Genomic DNA, 24,047 nt, shown 5'->3' with positions numbered 1-24,047 from the left:
CCAAGGAGAGCCAAACTAAAGGCTGGTCTGAGTGCAACCAGCGACAAAGAGAAGTTATGCCATTTTATCTAAATTACAATATCTACAGTATGCAGATACAATTATGTATAATATCTGTTTGTTAATATTTTCCAGTTATGCTTGAATACATAAGATGAAGAGAAATTCATTGTTACTTGCTTGTAGTGTTATTATTCGTTAGCACCACAATAATTAGCAAATCCCCCTGGTATTCCGGCTTGCAACTCAAATGTCTCTACTTGAGTGTGATGTTAATCCCAGAACGCAACACTAAACACCCCGAAGACCCCAAAATGAGTTGACCTTTGCTGAACCTATTCTGAACTTACTCTGAAATGACTCTGAGCATCATCTTCTACTTTAAAATTCTGACTGCTAATAATTACTCCACAGAACACCCTTCAGTAAATCCAAACCTTTTAAGTCTCTTGTCACCCATGAGACATATCTTCTGACCATTATGAATGGCTTCTGATGCCTTTGTGTTTCTGAAACTCCTCTGAAGCAGACTCATGTGAGAAAACTGTCTGCTGAGTGCTGTATAACAACTTTATAATTAGTTTATGCACATTTTTCCATGGCAACATGCACTGTTACCATGGCAACATATCATGTGTGTGTGCTGAATTTGGCTCATCTGTCAGGTGAATTTTGAGATCCTTCAGGCTTCACTTGCAAGTCCCTGTTCTTACTCCTCCCACTCCGGTTTTTGTTGTCACAAAGTAATGACATGACATTTCTGGTTTTGCAGTGACAAACACTGTTTGCATCGTTATGCTACCTCTCTGCAGCACAAGCTTCCCAACCTCACCCACAGCCATCACGTCTTGTGGCGGCCTATTTAACACGCATGTATTCCTACTGCTTTCCTCTGCTCAGCACAGCCTCTGCTCTGTTTATACGCACCCTGGAGGGCATTTGTTTCTAAGTTAATAACCACAGAGAGATTATTTTGTGTGGTGCCCTGTATGATATTTATCACTGTGCTGTGTGTGACCCCGTATTACCAGAGCAGAGAGCCCTATCAAGAGAATACGTATATTGCAGTCAATTCATATTAATGCTTTTTAAATAACACAAGATGAATCATAACTGTATCCCCTTAACTAAAGAGACCTCATGAAACTCAAATGCTGTGCCTTGCAAAGGTATTCATATGCCTTGCATTTCTTTCACATGTTATAACCAGAGTTCAATGCATTTCACTGGGATTTTAAGAGGCAGAACATATTACAGCATAATTGTAGAGTAGAAGTAAAGGGATATATGGTTTTAAATTATTTTTACAAACAAGATTCTGATCATTGTGGCATGCATTTGTATTCAGCCACCCTTTAGTCATACTGTATTGAAGCACCTTTTGCTGCAATTATAGCTGCAGGTTGTTTGGGGAATGTCTCCATCTGCTTTGCCAATTTAGACACATCACGTCTGAACTGGATCAAGGTCTGGACTTTGACTGAGCCATTTTATCAAATGATTGTGCTTTGATGTAAATCATTTCACTATAGCTCTGGCTGTATGTTTTCACTTGCTGACCTGCTGGAAGGTGAAGCTCTGCCCTAGTCTCAAATTTTCTGCCTCCACTAGCAGGTATTCCTCCAGGATTGCCCTGTACCAAGCTCTTCTCATTAGATCTTCTCATCCACTAATACCATCTTTCCTGCCCCAGCTGAAGAAAAGCATTCACACAGCATGATGTGTCCAACGCTATATTTCAAGGTTGAGATGGTAAATTCATGTTCTGCCACACATATCATTCTGCATGTAGGCTTTTTTATTTTTATTTTTAGTCATATCTGACCAGAGCACTTTCTTTCCCATGTTTGTTGTGTGCTCTACAGGGCTTTTAGCCAACTGCAAACTGGACTTCTTTTGATTTTCTGTAAACAATAGTTTTCATCTTGCCACTTTTCTGTAAACACCAGAGTTGAGGAATCCAGGACTAATACTTGTCATGTCTATAGATTCTGCACATTTAGATGCAGATCTCTGCAGGTCCTCCGGAGTTGCCATTGATTTTCTGAATAAGGCTCTCCTTGCCTAACTTGTCAGTTCATTTACTCATTATGTTTATTTGAGAGCAACTGGATGCACTGGGGGCCAAATATAGATGGGTTTTAGACTTTTATTTAGAAAAATGTGTTAATACCATGTGTGTTTTTCCTTCCATTTCACAATTATGTGCTACCTTTTGTTGGTCTATCACATAAAATCCCCCAAAATAAAATTAAGTGTGTGAATGAAATGCCTCCTACTAACTGTCAAGCACAGTGGTGGAGAGGACCCGTTTTTCAGGCTCAGGATCTGGACACAATGCTGTCATTAAGATGTCCATAAACTCCTATTTACACCAAAGTATAATGGGATCAAATATTGAGCAATTTCTCTCAAAACTAAAGCTTGTCCAAAGTTGTGTCATGAAACAGGGCAATGGTCCCAAACAGCATCAATCAACCAATCAGAAGTCTACACTTTAGTCTTCTTAAGTTAAAATGGGTTAGGGTTAGGGTTAGGGTCCGTTTTTAACTCATTACAAATGAGTTAAAAACGGACTTCATGGTCAGCCAAAATGAAAATGAACCACCTGGATTAGACAACACAATGAGCCAAGCGGTGATGAATATATTTGAAGCAGGCAACAGGCTCTTTGTTTAATCTGATGCTGTAAACACACTGATTAAACCAACTCACATTAGATGACAATGTCTATATTTATTCGCCTTGCTAGTAAAGAGTACTTCAGCCAATGAGACATCAAGGATGTCCAAGCTATAATCCAAAGTAGATTCATACAGGAGTCTGGCAACTTTCCAAACATCAAAACAATCTCTGTGAGATTAAAAAAAATTGAATCAATGTGACGATGCATAATGTCAGCTTAGCACAATAATGCATGCCCTAATTAAAGATTAAAATGGTCCAACATAATTTCAGAGTGAGTGCTCTGTGGTCACTGTACAGGTCCTTCTCAAAATATTAGCATATTGTGATAAAGTTCATTATTTTCCATAATGTCATGATGAAAATTTAACATTCGTATATTTTAGATTCATTGCACACTAACTGAAATATTTCAGGTCTTTTATTGTCTTAATACGGATGATTTTGGCATACAGCTCATGAAAACCCAAAGTTCCTATCTCACAAAATTAGCATATTTCATCTGACCAATAAAAGAAAAGTGTTTTTAATACAAAAAACATAAACCTTCAAATAATCATGTACAGTTATGCACTCAATACTTGGTCGGGAATCCTTTTGCAGAAATGACTGCTTTAATGCGGCGTGGCATGGAGGCAATCAGCCTGTGGCACTGCTGAGGTCTTATGGAGGCCCAGGATGCTTCGATAGCGGCCTTTAGCTCATCCAGAGTGTTGGGTCTTGAGTCTCTCAACGTTCTCTTCACAATATCCCACAGATTCTCTATGGGGTTCAGGTCAGGAGAGTTGGCAGGCCAATTGAGCACAGTGATACCATGGTCAGTAAACCATTTACCAGTGGTTTTGGCACTGTGAGCAGGTGCCAGGTCGTGCTGAAAAATGAAATCTTCATCTCCATAAAGCTTTTCAGCAGATGGAAGCATGAAGTGCTCCAAAATCTCCTGATAGCTAGCTGCATTGACCCTGCCCTTGATAAAACACAGTGGACCAACACCAGCAGCTGACACGGCACCCCAGACCATCACTGACTGTGGGTACTTGACACTGGACTTCTGGCATTTTGGCATTTTCTTCTCCCCAGTCTTCCTCCAGACTCTGGCACCTTGATTTCCGAATGACATGCAGAATTTGCTTTCATCCGAAAAAAGTACTTTGGACCACTGAGCAACAGTCCAGTGCTGCTTCTCTGTAGCCCAGGTCAGGCGCTTCTGCCGCTGTTTCTGGTTCAAAAGTGGCTTGACCTGGGGAATGCGGCACCTGTAGCCCATTTCCTGCACACGCCTGTGCACGGTGGCTCTGGATGTTTCTACTCCAGACTCAGTCCACTGCTTCCGCAGGTCCCCCAAGGTCTGGAATCGGCCCTTCTCCACAATCTTCCTCAGGGTCCGGTCACCTCTTCTTGTTGTGCAGCGTTTTCTGCCACACTTTTTCCTTCCCACAGACTTCCCACTGAGGTGCCTTGATACAGCACTCTGGGAACAGCCTATTCGTTCAGAAATTTCTTTCTGTGTCTTACCCTCTTGCTTGAGGGTGTCAATAGTGGCCTTCTGGACAGCAGTCAGGTCGGCAGTCTTACCCATGATTGGGGTTTTGAGTGATGAACCAGGCTGGGAGTTTTAAAGGCCTCAGGAATCTTTTGCAGGTGTTTAGAGTTAACTCGTTGATTCAGATGATTAGGTTCATAGCTCGTTTAGAGACCCATTTAATGATATGCTAATTTTGTGAGATAGGAATTTTGGGTTTTCATGAGCTGTATGCCACAATCATCCGTATTAAGACAATAAAAGACCTGAAATATTTCAGTTAGTGTGCAATGAATCTAAAATATATGAATGTTAAATTTTCGTCATGACATTATGGAAAATAATGAACTTTATCACAATATGCTAATATTTTGAGAAGGACCTGTATATAAAATCACAGCTACAGCAGCCTCATCTCATCTTTTCTGAAGAAGCCCACTAATCTCACTGTAGCTAAATCCACAACCATGTTTACTTATTTACGGCTCATAAACAGCATTTCATCAGATATTTCAGTTCTCTCTCTTTCTGTGATGCCTCCTTCTTGGACATAGCTGGTGTCACTTTCATCCTCTCACACCTATACACACACACACATGCACACAAGCACAGACACACAGCAACGTATAGACTCATGCATACTACCTTAAGCTCTGCCCCCATTTCTTGGCATCTGTGTTAGCATGCTTGCATGAAATGTTGCTTCTATTTTTAGCCCTCATTATCATTTTTGTTACGGTGTAGCCTATCTTCTGGAGCATTTGTGTTCTTGGTTTTCTATCTTCATTTTGCTGACAATATTCTAACTTTTTCTAAAGCTGGAAATTAACAAGTGATTTCCTTATGTTGTGTATTTTTCTATTTTCATTCAGGTCCTCAAAAGCAAAGGGATTGCTTCAGTTCAGCATAGCCAGATGTCTCTTGGATTTTACGTAACAGAACAGCTTACATGTGTGATGTAAAGTGAAATAGTGAGCAATTATATTCTGGGCCTTAGACTACTTCAATTGGCTTGTAGTGGAGTTGTAATTAACCCTAAATTAAATAAAGAGAAGGGCAAAGCAGTATTAGAGCACTTTTCTTTCCTAATTACACCACAAAACAACAGGGTGCAGGCCTCTGCTTCTGCATATTTTCATGTCTACTTGAAATATGAACTAATGCTTAATTAATTTCTCCCTGTTTAATTAAATAAATTGATGAATAAATAAAGCATTGAAACCAGCCCAGTCAGCTCCTCAGGCTTAATACAAAACCGTTCTGCACAAACCAAACCAGCATTCCTAAAATTTTATAAACTAATAAATCAGACAAAAAACATCAAGATGTCTACCAGAACAGATCTGTATTTTACTTGTTTTATTTTTACTTTCATATGTTGTTTTTGGGCTGGACATCCCTATATGAAGTATTGTCAGTAACTCCTGCATATATTGAATCTGATTTCATAAAGACTTGCAGTTTCAGGTTTCAAGTTTTGGTCAATGCCATCTCAAAGTTTCGTTAGGCATTGTGGTGTCCCTACCATCATGCGTCTGCTGTTGTTGCACAATAGCTCTTAGAACAGATATAGCAAAGAGTGAAATGAAACAACCCTGAAATGATTCATGATGCATGTTCTTCACTGAGAGGCTCCATTTTTAGAGAAATGCACATTATTAAATTTCTCAGAGCAAAACATAAATATCTAACTATTAATTTTCTGCTTCATCCATGCATGGTTGCAGGGGGCTGGATCCTTACTCCAGCGATCAAGCGGTGAGAGGCAGGTACACCTTGGACAGGTTGCCACTCCATCACAGAGGAACACAGAAACAAGCAATTATGCATACACATATGAATGCCAAAGGGCACTTTAGACAAAAAATAATCAAATGTGCATGTTTTTGAACTGTGGGAGAAAATCTGAGTACTTGGAGAGATCCATGCACGTACTGGGGGAACATGCAAACCCTTGGGAGAAAGGCCCCCAACAGGATTCAAATACAAGACGTTTTTGGTGCAAAGCAATACTGCTAACAGCTGTGTACTGCTACCCACCCATTACCCTATTAAGACAGTGTCTCGCCCACGGCCAAAATTGAATAGATTAAAAAATTATCTAAAACGAGGAAATCAGGAAAATCTAATAAAAATAAACACAACTCAGACTAAAAATAAAAATAAAACAATTAAATGTGGCTTACTGAACATAAGATCTCTCTCTTCAAAGACTTTGCTAGTTAGTGACCTGATTTGTGACAATCAGATTGATATATTTTGTCTCACAGAAACCTGGCTGCAGCAAGAGGATTATGTTACTATAAATGAGTCAACTCCTACTAATTATTTAAATTTTCACATTCCTCAAAAAACTGGGCGAGGAGGAGGAGTAGCAACCATCTTTCAGTCTGATTTATTGATTAGTCCCAAACCAATCAATAGCTACAACTCTTTTGAACATTTAATCCTTAGTTTTCCTCATCCAAATTGCAAAGCATTAAACCACTTCTGTTTGTTGTTTTGTACCGTCCACCAGGCCCTTACTCTCAATTTTAAATCAGTTTTCAGACATTCTATCTGATTTAGCGTTAAATACAGATAAGGTTAGTATAGTGGGGGATTTTAACATTCATGTTGACATTGAAAGTGATAGCCTAAATATAGCGTTTAATGCCGTCTTAGACTCAATTGGCTTTGCACAAAACATTAACAAACCTACCCACCTTTGTCTTAATTCTCTGGACCTTGTGCTGACATATGGCATTGAGTGTAAAGACATAACAATATTTTCTCATAACCCTGTCCTGTCTGACCATTTCTTAATAACCTTTGAGTTTAATTTAACCGAGTACTCCACACCTGAAAGAAAATTTCATTATAGTAGATCATTATGAGACAATGCTGTAACAACATTTAAAGAATCTGTTCCACTTTTAATTTCCTCATTATCACAGAAAAGCACAGTGGAGGGCAATAATTTTGTTTCTGCCCCTTCACAAATTGATTCTCTTGTTCATAGTGTTACTTTTTCATTGCGTGATGCATTAGACAATGCAGCCCACTTGAAAAAGAAGGTAATTATTCATAGGAGGCTAGCTCCCTGGTTTAATTCAGAGCTGCATACTTTACACAATGTTAGAAAATTGGAGAGAAAATGGCGCTCTACACACATAGAGGATTCCTACTTAATCTGGAAAAATAGCTTACTGTTGTATAAAAAAGACACTTCACCAAGCTAGAACAGCTTATCTCTCATCATTAACAGAAGAGAACAAGAATAATCCTATAGTACAGTCACTAAACTTACACAGAGTCATAGCTCTGTTGAGCCATCCATTCCATTAGCTCTTAGCAGTCATGACTTTATGGGATTCTTCCAAAATAAAATTGATTCTATTAAAAAGAAAATCTTTGACATACTCCTGAAAATGATTACTTCATCCTCAGCAAGTGAGACAACATTGGAAGTAACTGTAGAACCTGATCTGTGTTTGGACTGCTTTGATCCTGTGGAGCTTCCTGAGTTATCAGAAATATTAGCTTCATCTAAACCTTCAACTTGTATGTTAGACCCAGTCCCAACCAAATTATTTAAGGAAGTGTTCCCTCTGATTACCAGCCCCATTTTAGGTATGATTAATCTATCCTTAGTAAATGGATATGTACCACAGGTTTTTAAGGTAGCTGTAATTAAACCTTTACTTAAGAAACCTTCGCTTGATCGAGATGACTTGAAAAATTACAGACCTATATTAAATCTTCCATTCTTATCTAAAATTCTTGAGAAAATAGTTGCTAATCAAATGTGTTTCGCATTTACACAGCAATGACCTGTTTGAAGAGTTTCAGTCAGGCTTCAAAGCTCATCATAGCACTGAAACAGCTCTGCTGAAAGTCACTAATGATATTCTTATGGCCTTATGGAATATGCTGTAGGGATCAGGGGAACAGCGCTAGGCTGGTTTAAATCTTATTTGTCTGACAGATTCCAGTTTGTTCATGTAAATGATAAATCATCTTCAAACTCCAGGGTTAATTGTGGAGTACCAAAGGGTTCAGTACTTGTATATATATGCTTCCAATAGGTAAAATTATCAGGCAGCATAGAATAAAGTTTCATTGTTACGCTGATGACACTTAGCTTTACTTATCCATGAATCCTGATGAGCCCAACCAGTTAGACAGACTACAAGCATGTCTTGAAGACATAAAAACTTGGATGACTATAAATTTTCTGCTTCTAAATTCAGACAAGACAGAAGTTGTCATCTTTGGACCGGAGTCTTTAAAAAAGAAACTGCTTAGTCAATCACTTAACCTGGATGGCATTAAATTGACCTCCGGTAATAAAGTAAAAAACCATGGTGCTATTTTTGACCAGGACATTTAATTTAAATCCCATATTAAACAGGTTTCTAGGATTTCCTTCTTTCATCTCCGGAACATTGCCAAAATTAGAAATATCCTATCCAGGAGTGACGCTGAAAAACTAGTCCATGCATTTGTTACTTCAAGGCTGGACTATTGTAATTCTTTACTATCAGGATGTCCACAAAATGCAGTTAAAAGCCTTCAGATGATTCAAAATGCTGCAGCAAGAGTTCTGATGAAAATTAGAGAGACATCATATTTCCCCTACTTTAGCTTCCCTTCATTGGCTCCCTGTTAAATCCAGAATAGAATTTAAAATTATCCTCCTCACATATAAAGCCCTTAATGATCTAGCTCCATCATACATCAGAGATCTGATTGTTCCATATGTTCCTAACAGAGCACTTTGTTCTCAAACTGCAGGTTTACTGGTGGTTCCTAGAGTCTCTAGAAGTAGAATGGGAGGCAGATCCTGTAGTTATCAGGCTCCTCTCCTGTGGAACCAGCTCCCAGTTTTAGTCCATGAGGCAGACACCCTGTCTACTTTTAAGGCTAGGCTTAAAACTTTCCTTTTTGATAAAGCTTATAGTTAGAGTGGCTTAGTTTATCAGGGAGGGAGCCTTCCTCCCTCCCTGTTGGTTGGAGTAAGGGGGAGTCAGGTTTAGCCTAAACTGGCTCAGTTATGGTTGAGGTGCAAACACACCCTCCATTTCTGCTACATGTATGACCTCTTCTCTTTTCCAATGGTTATGGTCAATCTGACAGAGAGAGGTATCCCAGTCGTTGTGGTTTTTAGTATAACAATGGCCATCAGTGGGCTCTAGATGGACAAACTGTGTACTTTTAAGGCTAGGCTTAAAACTTTCCTTTTTGATAAAGCTTATAGTTAGAGTGGCTTAGGTTATCCTGAGCTATCTCTGTAGTTATGCTGCTATAGGCTTAGGCTGCTGGAGGACATACTGACCACTTTCACTCTCTTCGCTACATTCTCACACAACTCTCTAATTCTGTATTATTTGCTGTGTTTACCTGTGACACCTTTCTGGAGAGGGGCATCGTCCAAGCTTCAGCTGGCAACAACTAATGCTCACCCTCTACTGATGACCCACATGGCCCTGTCTTTTAGTGTTTAACCCTTTCTCTCTCCTAGACATCTCCTAGAATCTGACTCCACTGTTCAATGGTTAGGATAAATTGGAATGCATGTACCTGACTTTTTGTGAAGTGCCTTGAGACGACTTGTGTTGTGAATTGGCGCTATATACATAAACTGAATTGAAATAAAAGCTGTGCTACAGTACAGCCCCACTACATACTGTAGATATTATTAACTTCAACTTAATGATACTGATGTAAATGACTTGAAGTCAGGACATATGGACACAGCAGTCCTTTTTTTCGACTGGAAACTCCTTTGTCCACATCTTTGATGGCCATGTCCTTCATGTTTGAGCTTGGGCTCCTGAGGTATTCGATAAAAACCCGACATGCCGTTCTCCCCAAAGACTAGAGCAATGAAGAGTTGAAATGCAGTCGCCAATACAATATCAATGTAAAAATATAAAAACCACAAAGGTCTGGTTTGATGCAAAATCATGTGGGGAAAAACAGTCTGCATGCCTAATATCCAGTCAGTCGGGTTGACTGCACATGTCCTTAATGTTCTGACATGGTGTAGAATTTATTGACCAAGATGCTTTGAGGAAAGTGGTGGGGACATCATGACAACAAATAAGAATGAGAAGAGTGAAGAATATGACACGTTTTTTCTCTGCCAATGACACACTCCAACTTTTAATAGAGATCTTGAGAATTTCCCTAATCAGAAGAAACATAAAAAGAGCTCTGAACCTGCCATGCAGTCTCCTGTCAATGGGTCTCGCCTAGAAAACCTTCAAAGGGATCCTGATATCTGAACCAAATCAGCTGACTCATTTAGCGTGGATGCCTAGCAGATTTAAGCCCTAAACCCTAACCATCTATGTCTAAGCATTACCAGGAAACGTTAAATCTGTCTATCTCCAACAATATCTCTCTTTGAAGAAAACTTGCATTTGATCTACAACAACATTTAATTTCCCTTTGGGATTAATAAAGTATTTCAGATTTTAAATTAAACTGAATTGAATATATTTGACTTCACTCTCGACACAAAGGCATTTAACCTTTTTTCAGTCATTAGAGGAGCTGCATACATTCAAAGTCCCAGGACCCACATGTTCGCTTCACTCAGTACTTAGGCTTCTCCTTTGCCAAGAAAGCAGCGAGGAGCATGGCAAACAAAGGATTGCATCTTAGTTCAAGTCACCTCAGGCTCTATCATCATTACTTACTCCAATGGAATGAAAAATGCATTGGGCACTTGGCATGCATTGTTAACCTGCATCCAATTCACAGAATGTTGACGAGAATTTGCAAATGCATGAAAGTAGCACAGATTATAAACAAATAAAAAATGATAATAAAAAGGTTCACACACCATTCAAGACACTAAACATCTGCAATGCCTTGACATGGAAAGAACTTTTTTATAGTTTAACAAGCAGATAAAAATAAACAGGAGACGGCAGAGAGGCAAAACTCTCTGCCCTCTGGTGCTTGTCTACAGCAGGACGTTAGCTAAAACTTGCCTAGCAACTAGCAACTCTACAGGTGTAAAGACCAGGGACCATATTCACAAAGATTCTCAGAGTCCTCTCAGACAGCTTCTATCCTAGTCTGTCTCATCCTTACTCTTAAAACCAAGGTTTATTTTTCTTTAGGATCTTCAACTCATAAAAAGTAATTCTACAAGTACAAATAGTAAAATCATGGTTCTGTTATAATGGACTGCACTTTTTCACAGTTGGTAGCACTGTTGCCTTGTAGCAAGAGTTTGTATGTTCTCCCCATGCATGCATGTGTTCTCTCTGGATACTCCGGCTTCCTCCCACAGTCCAAAAATGCGTCTGGTGAACTGGTTCCTCTGAATTGCTCTTGGGTGTGAGTGTGTTTGTGGATGGTTGTTTATCCTGTGTGTCTCTGTGTTGCCCTGTGATGGACTGGTGACCTTTCAAGGGTGTATCTCGCCTCTTGCCCACTAACTGCTGGAGACAGGCACCAGCTCCCCTATGACCTTGTACGGACAAGCCAGTATAAACAAGAGATGGATGGATGGTTCTGTTATAATGCAAAGCAAGCAGTTCTCTGTTATCTTCAAACAAAATAAGTGAATACGGACAAGCTAAAACTAGCATGTGTTTCACAGAAAACTCACAACCGCCTCCTGCAACATGTAGGAGGTTGAGCTCGGCATCCACCCAAAGAAGAAAAACTGGTTTTCACACACTGCAACACAACTGAGAAAAAGATTTGAAGGTGCTGAGTCCAAAGGAATAAAAAGCTAAAGGCATTATTGCAACTTTCAGATCAGACATTACTTTTGTTGTTGTGGTTCATGTTAGAAATCTTAATTTGCCTGCATGCTCACAGGTGCAGCTCTGACAAAATTTGGATACTGGCATTTTCCAAGCTGAAAGATGCAAAAAAATGGGGTGGAATGAGTAATGATCAGAATTCACCTCTAGAATTCCACTGGAGTCCCATAAGATCTTACCTGTGCTCGATTTGATAGTTTCCTGTCCAACAGTTTGACCAAGCAGGTCGTACTGGTTCAGGCGAGAGCTCTCCTCTTCCACCACGACCGAGTCTGAAGCATTTCGCATCCAAGCATACGTCACCTCTGAGATTGTGTAGGCATCTAAAAAAAAGGAAGAGGATAAACCCAAATGGGAATAATTCTGGGGTGATTACAGCTATTCTTCAGTGACCTAAATTAAATGTCTTCACTACATGTGCTCGATGCTAAGTTTTGAAACAAAACCCTGATGACTTTTCCTGTTTTTGTTTGAATGCATTAAACAAATAATAAAAGCACTAGGCTGAAGACTGTAAATCACCACTTGAATGCACCGAATGCTAATGAGACGTTTTTATTTACTCAGGATGTCAAGGCATTTCAGACATGACCTACTAAGTTCTGATGCCTGAAAATAGCTGATTATTAATCTATTTTTGTCTGAAACCAACTGCACAGCTTAAAGCAAAAAAAAAAAAAAAAAAATCAGTCATCCAAATTTAAAGAAGCCATAACAATAAAAATCTAGCATAAATATTTGGATGATTTAAAAAAAATGCAATTCAGCTGTTTCTGTTAAAACTATGTATAAAGGCTGGTTTATTTTTGTTAATATTTGCAGGGTCAGGGTCACTGCCAGCTATGCTGTGCATTTCAGCTTCAATTAGTACTTAGGCTGCTCCTTGCCAAGGAACCAGTGAGGAGCATGGCAAACAAAGGATTGCATCTTAGTTCAAGTCGCCTCAGGTTCTATCATCATCAGTGTTACTCACAGCTGCCAAATTTTAGTGGACAGGAATGAAAGTCCATGGGGAAATCCTCCAGATGCATTGGGCACTCGGCATGCACTGTTAACCTGCATCCAATTCACAGAACGTTAACGAGAATTTTAAAATCCATGAAAAGTAAACAGCACAGATTATAAACAAACCAATAAAAAACAAAATAAAAAGCTTCATGCACCATTAAAGACGTTTAACATCTGCAATGCCTTGAAATGGACAGAACCTGTCTGGATTTTAACCAGCAGAGCAAAGTAAGCAGGTTGCTGCATAGAGGCAAAACTCTGCTCTGTTCTTTGTCTGCAGCAAGACTTTAACCTACATAAATGAGAGGAAACCTTAATATATGTACATTTTAAACATGACAACATACAGTTGAAACCAGATATTTACATTCACTGAAAAAAAACCAGTAACATTTTACTCAATATCTGACTAAACTTGTCCTGTTTTAGGTCAGTTAGATTACCAAGAATTACTTAATTGCTTCATCTTATGCAGTACTTTCAGTTATTTGACTATTGCTTATAGAGCTAACCAGTGATTAGTCCTAAATTTAAATTTTGTAAATTTTTGATTATGCACATAGATAAAAAAGACATATTTGTGGTTTGCATGCAGGACTGCCAGCAGCTTTTCTTTTGACTTTACTAGGGAAAAGGTTTATTCTTTTATTTTCCTACCAGCTCCGGGCTAAACCTGTTCTAATGGTTTCTTATTAACCAGTCCTCCACTCTCAGGTCTTTTCAGGTTTGTGTACGGGCTGAATGCACTAAATTACAGCTTTGATTTTCTTTCTTTGAACAAAAGTGAACCGAAAGAGACTTTGGACTGCCGGAGCTAAGAGTGACCATCATGTGTTCGTGTTGATATTATTGCTTTGCTGGGCCTGTCAAAAGAACCCTTTCCTCTGGGTTTAAATGAATACCAACAAGCAGTCGAAATGTTTAAAACTCACATGTTAAAACTCACATTTGCATTCATTTTATTTGTTTGTGCATTTACTGCTTAAATATCAACTCTTTTTTTGGAGAAATGAGCTGACGGCATTGATATGTTCAGGGTGTTGTAATTCAGGCTGGAGAATCTGGATGAAGATCAGGCTTTATAGGGAGGAGCCTGTTTCCAGAAATTCAAGCTTCTCCACCGGTGAAAAGACTCTGCTCCTGACGCTGGCTTATTGTTGGTAAAATCAAAACATTCTTGGTATATTATCCACTATTAGTTCTTTCATCATTGTTATTAGTTGACAAAACTATATTTACCTTGATTAAGTTATCAAAAAAGTCTAATTTATTATTTATTACTACATTAACTTAGCTTTAAAATGCAAATAATAGTTTTCTTGTAAAAGGTTTTAAAAAGTCCTACATTTATTTAACTTAAATTGAACCTTCTATTGGATAATTACTGCATGGGGAATTGTTTTTCAGCTGGTAACCAGTTATTTAAGCCCAGCTAATGCAATAAATAGCTCCTTATTTCTTAAACCATGTTGAAAAACACAACCTGTGTACGTGGAACAGATGTCAGTCTGTTTAAGAAGGGGCAAATCATTGGCATGGTTTAAGCAGAGAAAACACATAAGCAGAAACTACTAAAATTGGGTTAAGAACTGTCCAACACATCATTAAAAACTGGAAGGATAGTGGGGACCCATCATCTTCAAGGAATAAATGTGATCAGAAAAATATCATGAATGATCGTGATTGCTGATCTCGTAAACGTTTGGATAAATCAAATTGAACTAAAACAACAGTAGAACTCCGGGCTATGTTTAATAAGTAAGTAAGTAAGTAAGTAAAAGTTTATTTATATAGCGCCTTTCACAGACATTAAATATCACAAGGTGCTTTACAGAAGTGCACAATTATACATTAATAGTGAAAGCAAGAGTATTTCCACATGCACAATGCGAAGGGAACTCAAGGGATTGGGACTTAACAGCACTTTAACCGTAAGAAAACCACTAGCGAGACTAACCAGAAAAAAAAGGCTTCAATTTGCTAGGGAGAGTAAAGATTAGACTCTGGAGCAATGGAAGAAGGTCATATGGTCTGATGTGTCCAGATTTATCCTGTTTCAGAATGATGGGAGCATCAGGGTAGGAAGAGAGGCAGTTGAAGTGATGCACCCATCATGCTTAGTGTCTACTGTACAAGCCTTTGGGGGCAGTGCTATGATCTGGGGTTGCTGCAATTGGTCAGGTCAGGGTTCAGCAACAGTATGTGCTCAAAGAATGAGGTCAGATGACTACCTGAATATACTGAATGACCAGGTTATTCATCAATGGATTTCTTTTTCCCTGATGGCACGGGCATATTCCAAGATGACAATGCCAGGATTCATTGGGCTCAAATTGTGAAAGAGTGGTTCAGGGAGCATGAGAGAACATTCTCACACATGGATTGGCCACCACAGAGTCCAGACCTTAACCCCATTGAGAATCTTTGGGATGTGCTGGAGAAAGCTTCGCTCAGTGGTCAGACTCTTCCATCATCAATGCAAGATCTTGGTGAAAAATAAATGCAACACTGGGTGGAAATAAATCTTGTGACACTGCAGAAACTTATCGAAACAATGCCACAGCGAATGCATGCCGTAATCACAGATAAAGGCGGTTCAACGAAATATTACAGTGTGTGACCTTTTTTTTTTGGTAGTGACTTTTTTTTGGCTAGGCAGTGTACAGGTCCTTCTCAAAATATTAGCATATTGTGATAAAGTTCATTATTTTCCATAATGTCATGATGAAAATTTAACATTCATATATTTTAGATTCATTGCACACTAACTGAAATATTTCAGGTCTTTTATTGTCTTAATACGGATGATTTTGGCATACAGCTCATGAAAACCCAAAATTCCTATCTCACAGAATTAGCATATTTCATCCGACCAATAAAAGAAAAGTGTTTTTAATACAAAAAACGTCAACCTTCAAATAATCATGTACAGTTATGCACTCAATACTTGGTCGGGAATCCTTTGGCAGAAATGACTGCTTCAATGCGGCGTGGCATGGAGGCAATCAGCCTGTGGCACTGCTGAGGTCTTATGGAGGCCCAGGATGCTTCGATAGCGGCCTTTAGCTCATCCAGAGTGTTGGGTCTTGAGTCTCTCAACGTTCTCTTCACAATATCCCACAGATTCTCTATGGGGTTCAGGTCAGGAGAGTTGGCAGGCCAATTGAGCACAGTGATACCATGGTCAGTAAACCATTTACCAGTGGTTTTGGCACTGTGAGCAGGTGCCAGGTCATGCTGAAAAATGAAATCTTCATCTCCATAAAGCTTTTCAGCAGATGGAAGCATGAAGTGCTCCAAAATCTCCTGATAGCTAGCTGCATTGACCCTGCCCTTGATAAAACACAGTGGACCAACACCAGCAGCTGACACGGCACCCCAGACCATCACTGACTGTGGATACTTGACACTGGACTTCTGGCATTTTGGCATTTCCTTCTCCCCAGTCTTCCTCCAGACTCTGGCACCTTGATTTCCGAATGACATGCAGAATTTGCTTTCATCCGAAAAAAGTACTTTGGACCACTGAGCAACAGTCCAGTGCTGCTTCTCTGTAGCCCAGGTCAGGCGCTTCTGCCGCTGTTTCTGGTTCAAAAGTGGCTTGACCTGGGGAATGCGGCACCTGTAGCCCGTTTCCTGCACATGCCTGTGCACGGTGGCTCTGGATGTTTCTACTCCAGACTCAGTCCACTGCTTCCGCAGGTCTCCCAAGGTCTGGAATCGGCCCTTCTCCACAATCTTCCTCAGGGTCCGGTTACCTCTTCTCGTTGTGCAGCGTTTTCTGCCACACTTTTTCCTTCCCACAGACTTCCCACTGAGGTGCCTTGATACAGCACTCTGGGAACAGCCTATTCGTTCAGAAATTTCTTTTTGTGTCTTACCCTCTTGCTTGAGGGTGTCAATAGTGGCCTTCTGGACAGCAGTCAGGTCGGCAGTCTTACCCATGATTGGGGTTTTGAGTGATGAACCAGGCTGGGAGTTTTAAAGGCCTCAGGAATCTTTTGCAGGTGTTTAGAGTTAACTCGTTGATTCAGATGATTAGGTTCATAGCTCGTTTAGAGACCCTTTTAATGATATGCTAATTTTGTGAGATAGGAATTTTGGGTTTTCATGAGCTGTATGCCAAAATCATCCGTATTAAGACAATAAAAGACCTGAAATATTTCAGTTAGTGTGCAATGAATCTAAAATATATGAATGTTAAATTTCCATCATGACATTATGGAAAATAATGAACTTTATCACAATATGCTAATATTTTGAGAAGGACCTGTATGTTTAGGTCAAATTAAGACTATAATAATGCCAACTTATTGTATCTGTTCCTCCTGCTGTTGCCTAAAATATTGCTCTTTATAAAGCGAATGTAAGTCAATGAACTGCATTAACCTTCGCTATTTTCACATGAATTTAACAATGATTTTACCTGTTAGTGTTATTAAATGCTAGGATTTCATAAATACTGAGAGGATGGCTGGCATTGTAAAGATTGTTTTACAAACATTATCTGTTTTAGTTAAATTAAACATTTGTAAAATTAAGCTAATCATATTGAGAACTGCTTGCAGGGATGCACGAGATGAATAGTGGGATTTCCGTGGATAAATTGTCTTTCTGCACAGTGGTCCTGTGCAGAAACTCAGAACCGAACAGAAGGATCACTAATTACTAAAAGAGACATCTTTAGTGATGCAATGATGTGGCACAGAGCTAACAGATTATTTGCTATGTTTTTACAGAACCAGTTCAGAACCAGAACCAGGCCTGGTTTAGCACTGAAATCATTCCATCAAAAACCCTGAAAGTGGTATCTAAAAGCTATTTGTAGCCTGAAAACGTGAAATTTTCTTAGGACATAAAGGTGTAATTGTTTACCTCATGGTGTACAGCAGAGTCCCATCATCTTTGATCCGTAACAGTTTATTGGGCATGGTCATATTATGCGCCACAGACTTTTTCCCATTGTGAAAGAAGGTATCTGGAGTCCATATCTTACTCGCCATTAGGTTGTTCAAGGGCAAAATGTTCATCGGTCCATGAAACGTCAACCTCTCGTCCCTCCAGCTTTGCCGGAAGAAAACATCTATGGTGTACTCCTGAGAATAGGGAAAGTGAATTAGTGAAAAAGTGATATACCTGTTTCTCCTTTTTTTCCTGTATGCAAACATAACCCTGTCCAGACAAATATAGCAAAATAAAACGATGCACAATTCCACCCATGATTTATGGATGTCTACAAGCAGCATCTTCACAAATGACTTCATCTGCCACTTTAAAACCGGCCCCTGTTTGATAAAGCTCCATTAAGGGGAGGCTTGTGCTCTCCGTTTTCTTCCCTGGGTTGGTGTTTCCCGGCTTGTGAGGCCACCTCAACCCCCTGACCTAAAATCCGCTGCTGTCAGGAAGAACCACACACAAACACAAGAGAGGATTTCGGGCAGACAGTACGGCACTGTGAAATGCGAGTATGTGTGAGATTCACACGCAGCGGCTGAGGGTGGGAGTGGGAGTGAGAGATGCAGAGTTGTTTGTATGTTTTTTTCTTTTGACGTCACAGTTGAAAAGCCTCTGACATTTAGATCTCTGGACACTGAAACTGCAACTGAACCAACATATATAACTCAGTTAACCAAAGCAGCTTCTAGTAACCGGAGGATTACGCTCTACCAGATGCTTTTACATCTTTGGTCATCTAAGGTAATCTCTAAAGAATGCTAAGACGATTCAAAGAGGTGTAAAGAGGTATAGATATAGGCAAACAATTTCAACTTAGTTTTTCTATTCCATGAATAAGTCTTAATTTATAACACGGAGAAGCTCATAGGCCTCCTTGGATCTGAGATTCTTTTTGTCTGCTGATGTTTACAACACTAAATGGAAGTAAAGTTAACTGTCTTCAGTTTTTTTCCCCTTCTGCAGGTCTGCTTCCCATTTCAGTCCTTTTATTTAATTTTTCACAGCATTATATGGATTGATATGAGGTTCCTATACCTATGAAATAGCATAGAATGAGCACAAATAATGACAACAAACAGAAGTTTGAGAAATCATGGCTAATTGGGTTGTCCTTTTTACTGAGGACCACCCTCACATGGCTGAATTTGTGAAATGATTCTTCTATAGTAGTGGAGGAATGAAGATTTGGGCTTGTTTTTCTGCTTTCAGTTACTGAGTTGAATATGAACTCTTTATGCAATATGATTTCTTTAGCAAATGTGAGATCATCTGACCATCTGGGAAACTCAGATGATGATTACTCTCAGTTATAGCTGCTAAAGGTGACTCTACAAGAATCTACAGGGGTTGGACAATGAAACTGAAACACCTGTCATTTTAGTGTGGGAGGTTTCATGGCTAAATTGGACCAGCCTGGTAACCAGTCTTCATTGATTGCACATTGCACCAGTAAGAGCAGAGTGTGAAGGTTCAATTAGCAGGGTAAGAGCACAGTTTTGCTCAAAATATTGAAATACACACAACATTATGGGTGACATACCAGAGTTCAAAAGAGGACCAATTGTTGGTGCACGTCTTGCTGGCGCATCTGTGACCAAGACAGCAATTCTTTGTGATGTATCAAGAGCCACGGTATCCAGGGTAATGTCAGCATACCACCAAGAAGGACGAACCACAACCAACAGGATTAACTGTGGACGCAAGAGGAAGCTGTCTGAAAGGGATGTTCGGGTGCTAACCCGGATTGTATCCAAAAAACATAAAACCACGGCTGCCCAAATCATAGCAGAATTAGATGTGCACCTCAACTCTCCTGTTTCCACCAGAACTGTCCGTCGGGAGCTCCACAGGGTCAATATTCACGGCTGGGCTGCTATAGCCAAACCTTTGGTCACTCACGCCAATGCCAAACGTCGGTTTCAATGGTGCAAGGAGCGCAAATCTTGGGCTGTGGACAATGTGAAACATGTAATGTTCTCTGGTGAGTCCACCTTTACTGTTTTCCCCACATCCGGGAGAGTTATGGTGTGGAGAAGCCCCAAAGAAGCGTACCACCCAGACTGTTCCATGCCCAGAGTGAAGCATGGGGGTGGATCAGTGATGGTTTGGGCTGCCATATCATGGCATTCCCTTGGCCCAATACTTGTGCTAGATGGGCGCGTCACTGCCAAGGACTACCGAACCATTCTTGAGGACCATGTGCATCCAATGGTTCAAACATTGTATCCTGAAGGCGGTGCTGTGTATCAGGATCACAATGCACCAATACACACAGCAAGACTGGTGAAAGATTGGTTTGATGAACATGAAAGTGAAGTTGAACATCTCCCATGGCCTGCACAGTCACCAGATCTAAGTATTATTGAGCCACTTTGGTGTCACGGTTTACTTGATGTTGGACCCCAGAATTTAGACGAGCAGGCAGCGTGATGGTAAGTAATAAAAGGTTTAATTATGAAAACTCACACTCAGCAGGAGGCAGGAACAAAACAAACGGGCAGGCAAGACAGGCAAGGCATGATCAAAAAGACAAGACTTGGTTTGAGAACAAGACATGAGCATGAGAAATGTCTCCGCGACGACTAACAGAACAGGTGTGAATATATGGCGTGAAAACCAGGTGGAGCAAGGAGAATTAACTTGAAGCAGGTGAACCGAATAAACTTAATTAACAGAGCAAAACGTGACTGGAGCAAAACAGAGACTCTTGAACACAAACTAGAAAAACAAGAAGCAAAAGCATAACCAGATCCGAAAACCAAACTTGACAAAACATGAACAAGACGACAAAACAAAAGTATGAACAGGAAAATAAACAGAAACATGATTCAAAATTTGAACAGTGAAAAACATAAGGAAAAAACCTGAAACCACAAACCAAACAACCCCAAATCATGACACTTTGGGGTGTTTTGGAGGAGCGAGTCAGGAAACGTTTTCCTCCACCAGTATCACGTAGTGACCTGGCCACTATCCTGCAAGAAGAATGGCTTAAAATCCCTCTGACCACTGTGCAGGACTTGTATATGTCATTCCCAAGACAAATTGATGCTGTATTGGCCGCAAAAGGAGGCCCTACACCATACTAATAAATTATTGTGGTCTAAAACCAGGTGTTTCAGTTTCATTGTCCAGCCCCTGTATATCATTACTGTAATTACTTTTCATTCTGTTTTTACATTTAGGCTCACTTTGTGCTTACCAGTTAGTAACATGGCTTATTATGTCATGTTATGTCAGGTTCAAATCACCTTATTTTCATATCCATTGCCTCTACACTAACTGCCGCAACTGGTAAACATTTATGAAAACCTTAAAATAAATTAATTTGTTATTGCATTAGTGTAACCTTACAGTGACATACTTTAATCAAATTTAAGAACATTTATGCAAGAATATAAAATATCATGTTAGATATTTTTTCATAAGGTGGCATGTTTTGGATCGTCATCCTGCTAAAAAACCCAGCAATGACCCATTTTCACTTTAACAGGCAGGAACACCCCGATTTGTATTTAAAATGCCCCAGTATATCAAAGGGTTCATGAAACAGGTCCACAGCACCACAGATCCTACCAGTAGCCACGGGGAGCTTTTCCACATGTTCATCCATAGTTTGGAGCCAAACAAACCGGAACTATTAGTTGTTGAAAAGCTCATTCTTAGTCTTATCAGACCAAATCACAGCTAAAGTCCCAGAAGATAATGGCAATCTCCTCACATTTACATTTGTGATGGTAGGACAGAAATGGCTTTTTTTCCCAGACAGGCCTCCTCTCCAGCAGTTATAACAGACTGGTGTCAGGATCACACTCTTTGTTGCAGTTCCCAGAAAGTAAGCTTCGGAAATATTTGTTTAACCCTGCTTATGATCTTTCTCACTGTGCATTGTGGCAATATACAGGGGTTGGACAATGAAACGGAAACACCTGGTTTTAGAACACAATCATTTATTAGTATGGTGTAGGGCCTCCTTTTTCGGCCAATACAGCGTCAATTTGTCTTGGGAATGACATATACAAGTCCTGCACAGTGGTCAGAGGGATTTTAAGCCATTCTTCTTGCAGGATAGTGGCCAGGTCACTACGTGATACTGGTGGAGGAAAACGTTTCCTGACTCGCTCCTCCAAAACAACCCAGAGTGGCTCAATAATATTTAGATCTGGTGACTGTGCAGGCCATGGGAGATGTTCAACTTCACTTTCATGTTCATCAAACCAATCTTTCACCAGTCTTGCTGTGTGTATTGGTGCATTGTCATCCTGATACACGGCACCGCCTTCAGGATACAATGTTTGAACCATTGGATGCACATGGTCCTCAAGAATGGTTCGGTAGTCCTTGGCAGTGACGCGCCCATCTAGCACAAGTATTGGGCAAAGGGAATGCCACAATATGGCAGCCCAAACCATCACTGATCCACCCCCATGCTTCACTCTGGGCATGCAATAGTCTGGGTGGTACGCTTCTTTGGGGCTTCTCCACACCGTAACTCTCCCGGATGTGGGGAAAACAGTAAAGGTGGACTCATCAGAGAACAATACATGTTTCACATTGTCCACAGCCCAAGATTTGCGCTCCTTGCACCATTAAAACCGACGTTTGGCATTGGCATGAGTGACCTAAGGTTTGGCTATAGCAGCCCGGCCGTGTATATTGACCCTGTGGAGCTCCTGACGGACAGTTCTGGTGGAAACAGGAGAGTTGAGGTGCACATTTAATTCTGCTGTGATTTGGGCAGCCGTGGTTTTATGTTTTTTGGATACAATCCGGGTTAGCACCTGAACATCCCTTTCAGACAGCTTCCTCTTGCGTCCACAGTTAATCCTGTTGGATGTGGTTCGTCCTTCTTGGTGGTATGCTGACATTACCCTGGATACCGTGGCTCTTACCGGTGCAATGTGCAATCAATGAAGACTGGCTACCAGGCTGGTCCAATTTAGCCATGAAACCTCCCACACTAAAATGACAGGTGTTTCAGTTTCATTGTCCAACCCCTGTAAATATGAGTTATCATACAGACGTGTTAATCAGATTTCCAGCTGTTTCAAGCTCTTTAATTGTCGCTCAGATACAGAATGTGGGCAAGTTCAGATGAGTAGCTCCATTTCCTGCTGCCATTTTCTCAATTCTGAACATCAACACACATCTGCCCTACTTGAATTGGATGTTGTCCTATCTTTCCCATGTTGAAAAGTGACAAAGAAAAATTGGTTTCTCATATCATATTTATACCCTAGAGACACCGTAAGTAAAAAAATTCCAATAAATGATAGAAAAATCTTGTGTAACATTTATTCATAGCAACTGATTAGGATGTGCCCATTAAGTAAATGTACCCAAAATACATCTATCAGTGTGAGATTATTGTGTTGCAATATACAAGTTTCTTTTTTTTTTTTTACATATCTTTACCGAGGTGCCAAAAGGTATGGAAGAGTGCTGCCATAGGGATCCGCTTATTTCTTATTAGGCCCCTATGGTCTTATTAAAATTTACCATACCTAGAAATGAATTTTTGACACATTAGGGCTTTGGTTGGACTGCGCAGTGAAATCTTCCTCCAGTGAAATTAAATGACTGAATGTTTTCCTGTCAGATGTTTGCCTGTCTGTCCATCTGTTCATGTGCAATATATTTGAAAAAATAGACACCAGGGGTGCAATTAGGAAGACTGAGCATTCCACTTAGACAATTAGTCACAGTACATCACATGTGGGTGGTGATTTTGGAACTGGGATCTTCGCCACGCTCCAACAAATATTTTCTACTGTTACAGATTTAATATGCATTTCAGCCAATAAAGGAGATGTTTTGTTTTGGGCCAGGAGAACTATGGTGTAAAAACGTTTCAGGGGCAGAAGCATCACACATCCAGGTTCCTGATTGCTTAATCGACTGATCAATCACCTGAAAAATGGGAGCAGATCAATAGATGTGGATCTGAAGACGTGATGTAGAGGTGGCCACCTGTTTCAGAATAATAAACAGGAGGGCACAGGATAAAAAAAAGCAGTGACTTGAATACCAAGAAGATGTTGAATAATGTATGAGATGAAAATTTAAAGATGAATAGACATCGTGCTACAGTGGTGAGTATGGCTTCT

General features: G+C 40.0%; 1 protein-coding gene across 3 annotated transcripts in view; it reads right to left on the bottom strand.

Annotated features, from left to right (window-relative positions):
- LOC124860933 (gamma-aminobutyric acid receptor subunit alpha-2-like) overlaps positions 1 to 24,047 on the bottom strand; it is a 79,397-nt gene that overhangs the window by 24,531 nt on the left and 30,819 nt on the right. For all 3 annotated transcript variants that reach the window (XM_047354542.1, XM_047354541.1, XM_047354543.1), the window contains 3 exons: positions 17,860 to 18,080; positions 12,950 to 13,032; positions 12,156 to 12,299 (listed from right to left, as the gene is read on the bottom strand). In XM_047354542.1, coding sequence (XP_047210498.1) covers positions 12,156 to 12,299; positions 12,950 to 13,032; positions 17,860 to 18,080 — 448 coding nt within the window. The remainder of the gene's footprint in view (positions 1 to 12,155; positions 12,300 to 12,949; positions 13,033 to 17,859; positions 18,081 to 24,047) is intronic.

The sequence above is a fragment of the Girardinichthys multiradiatus genome, chromosome 23, assembly GCF_021462225.1.
Source record: "Girardinichthys multiradiatus isolate DD_20200921_A chromosome 23, DD_fGirMul_XY1, whole genome shotgun sequence".
Classification (NCBI taxonomy): Eukaryota; Metazoa; Chordata; class Actinopteri; order Cyprinodontiformes; family Goodeidae; genus Girardinichthys; species Girardinichthys multiradiatus.
The sequence above is the reverse complement of the archived record's forward strand: the minus strand, read 5'-3'. Positions and strand labels throughout refer to the sequence as shown.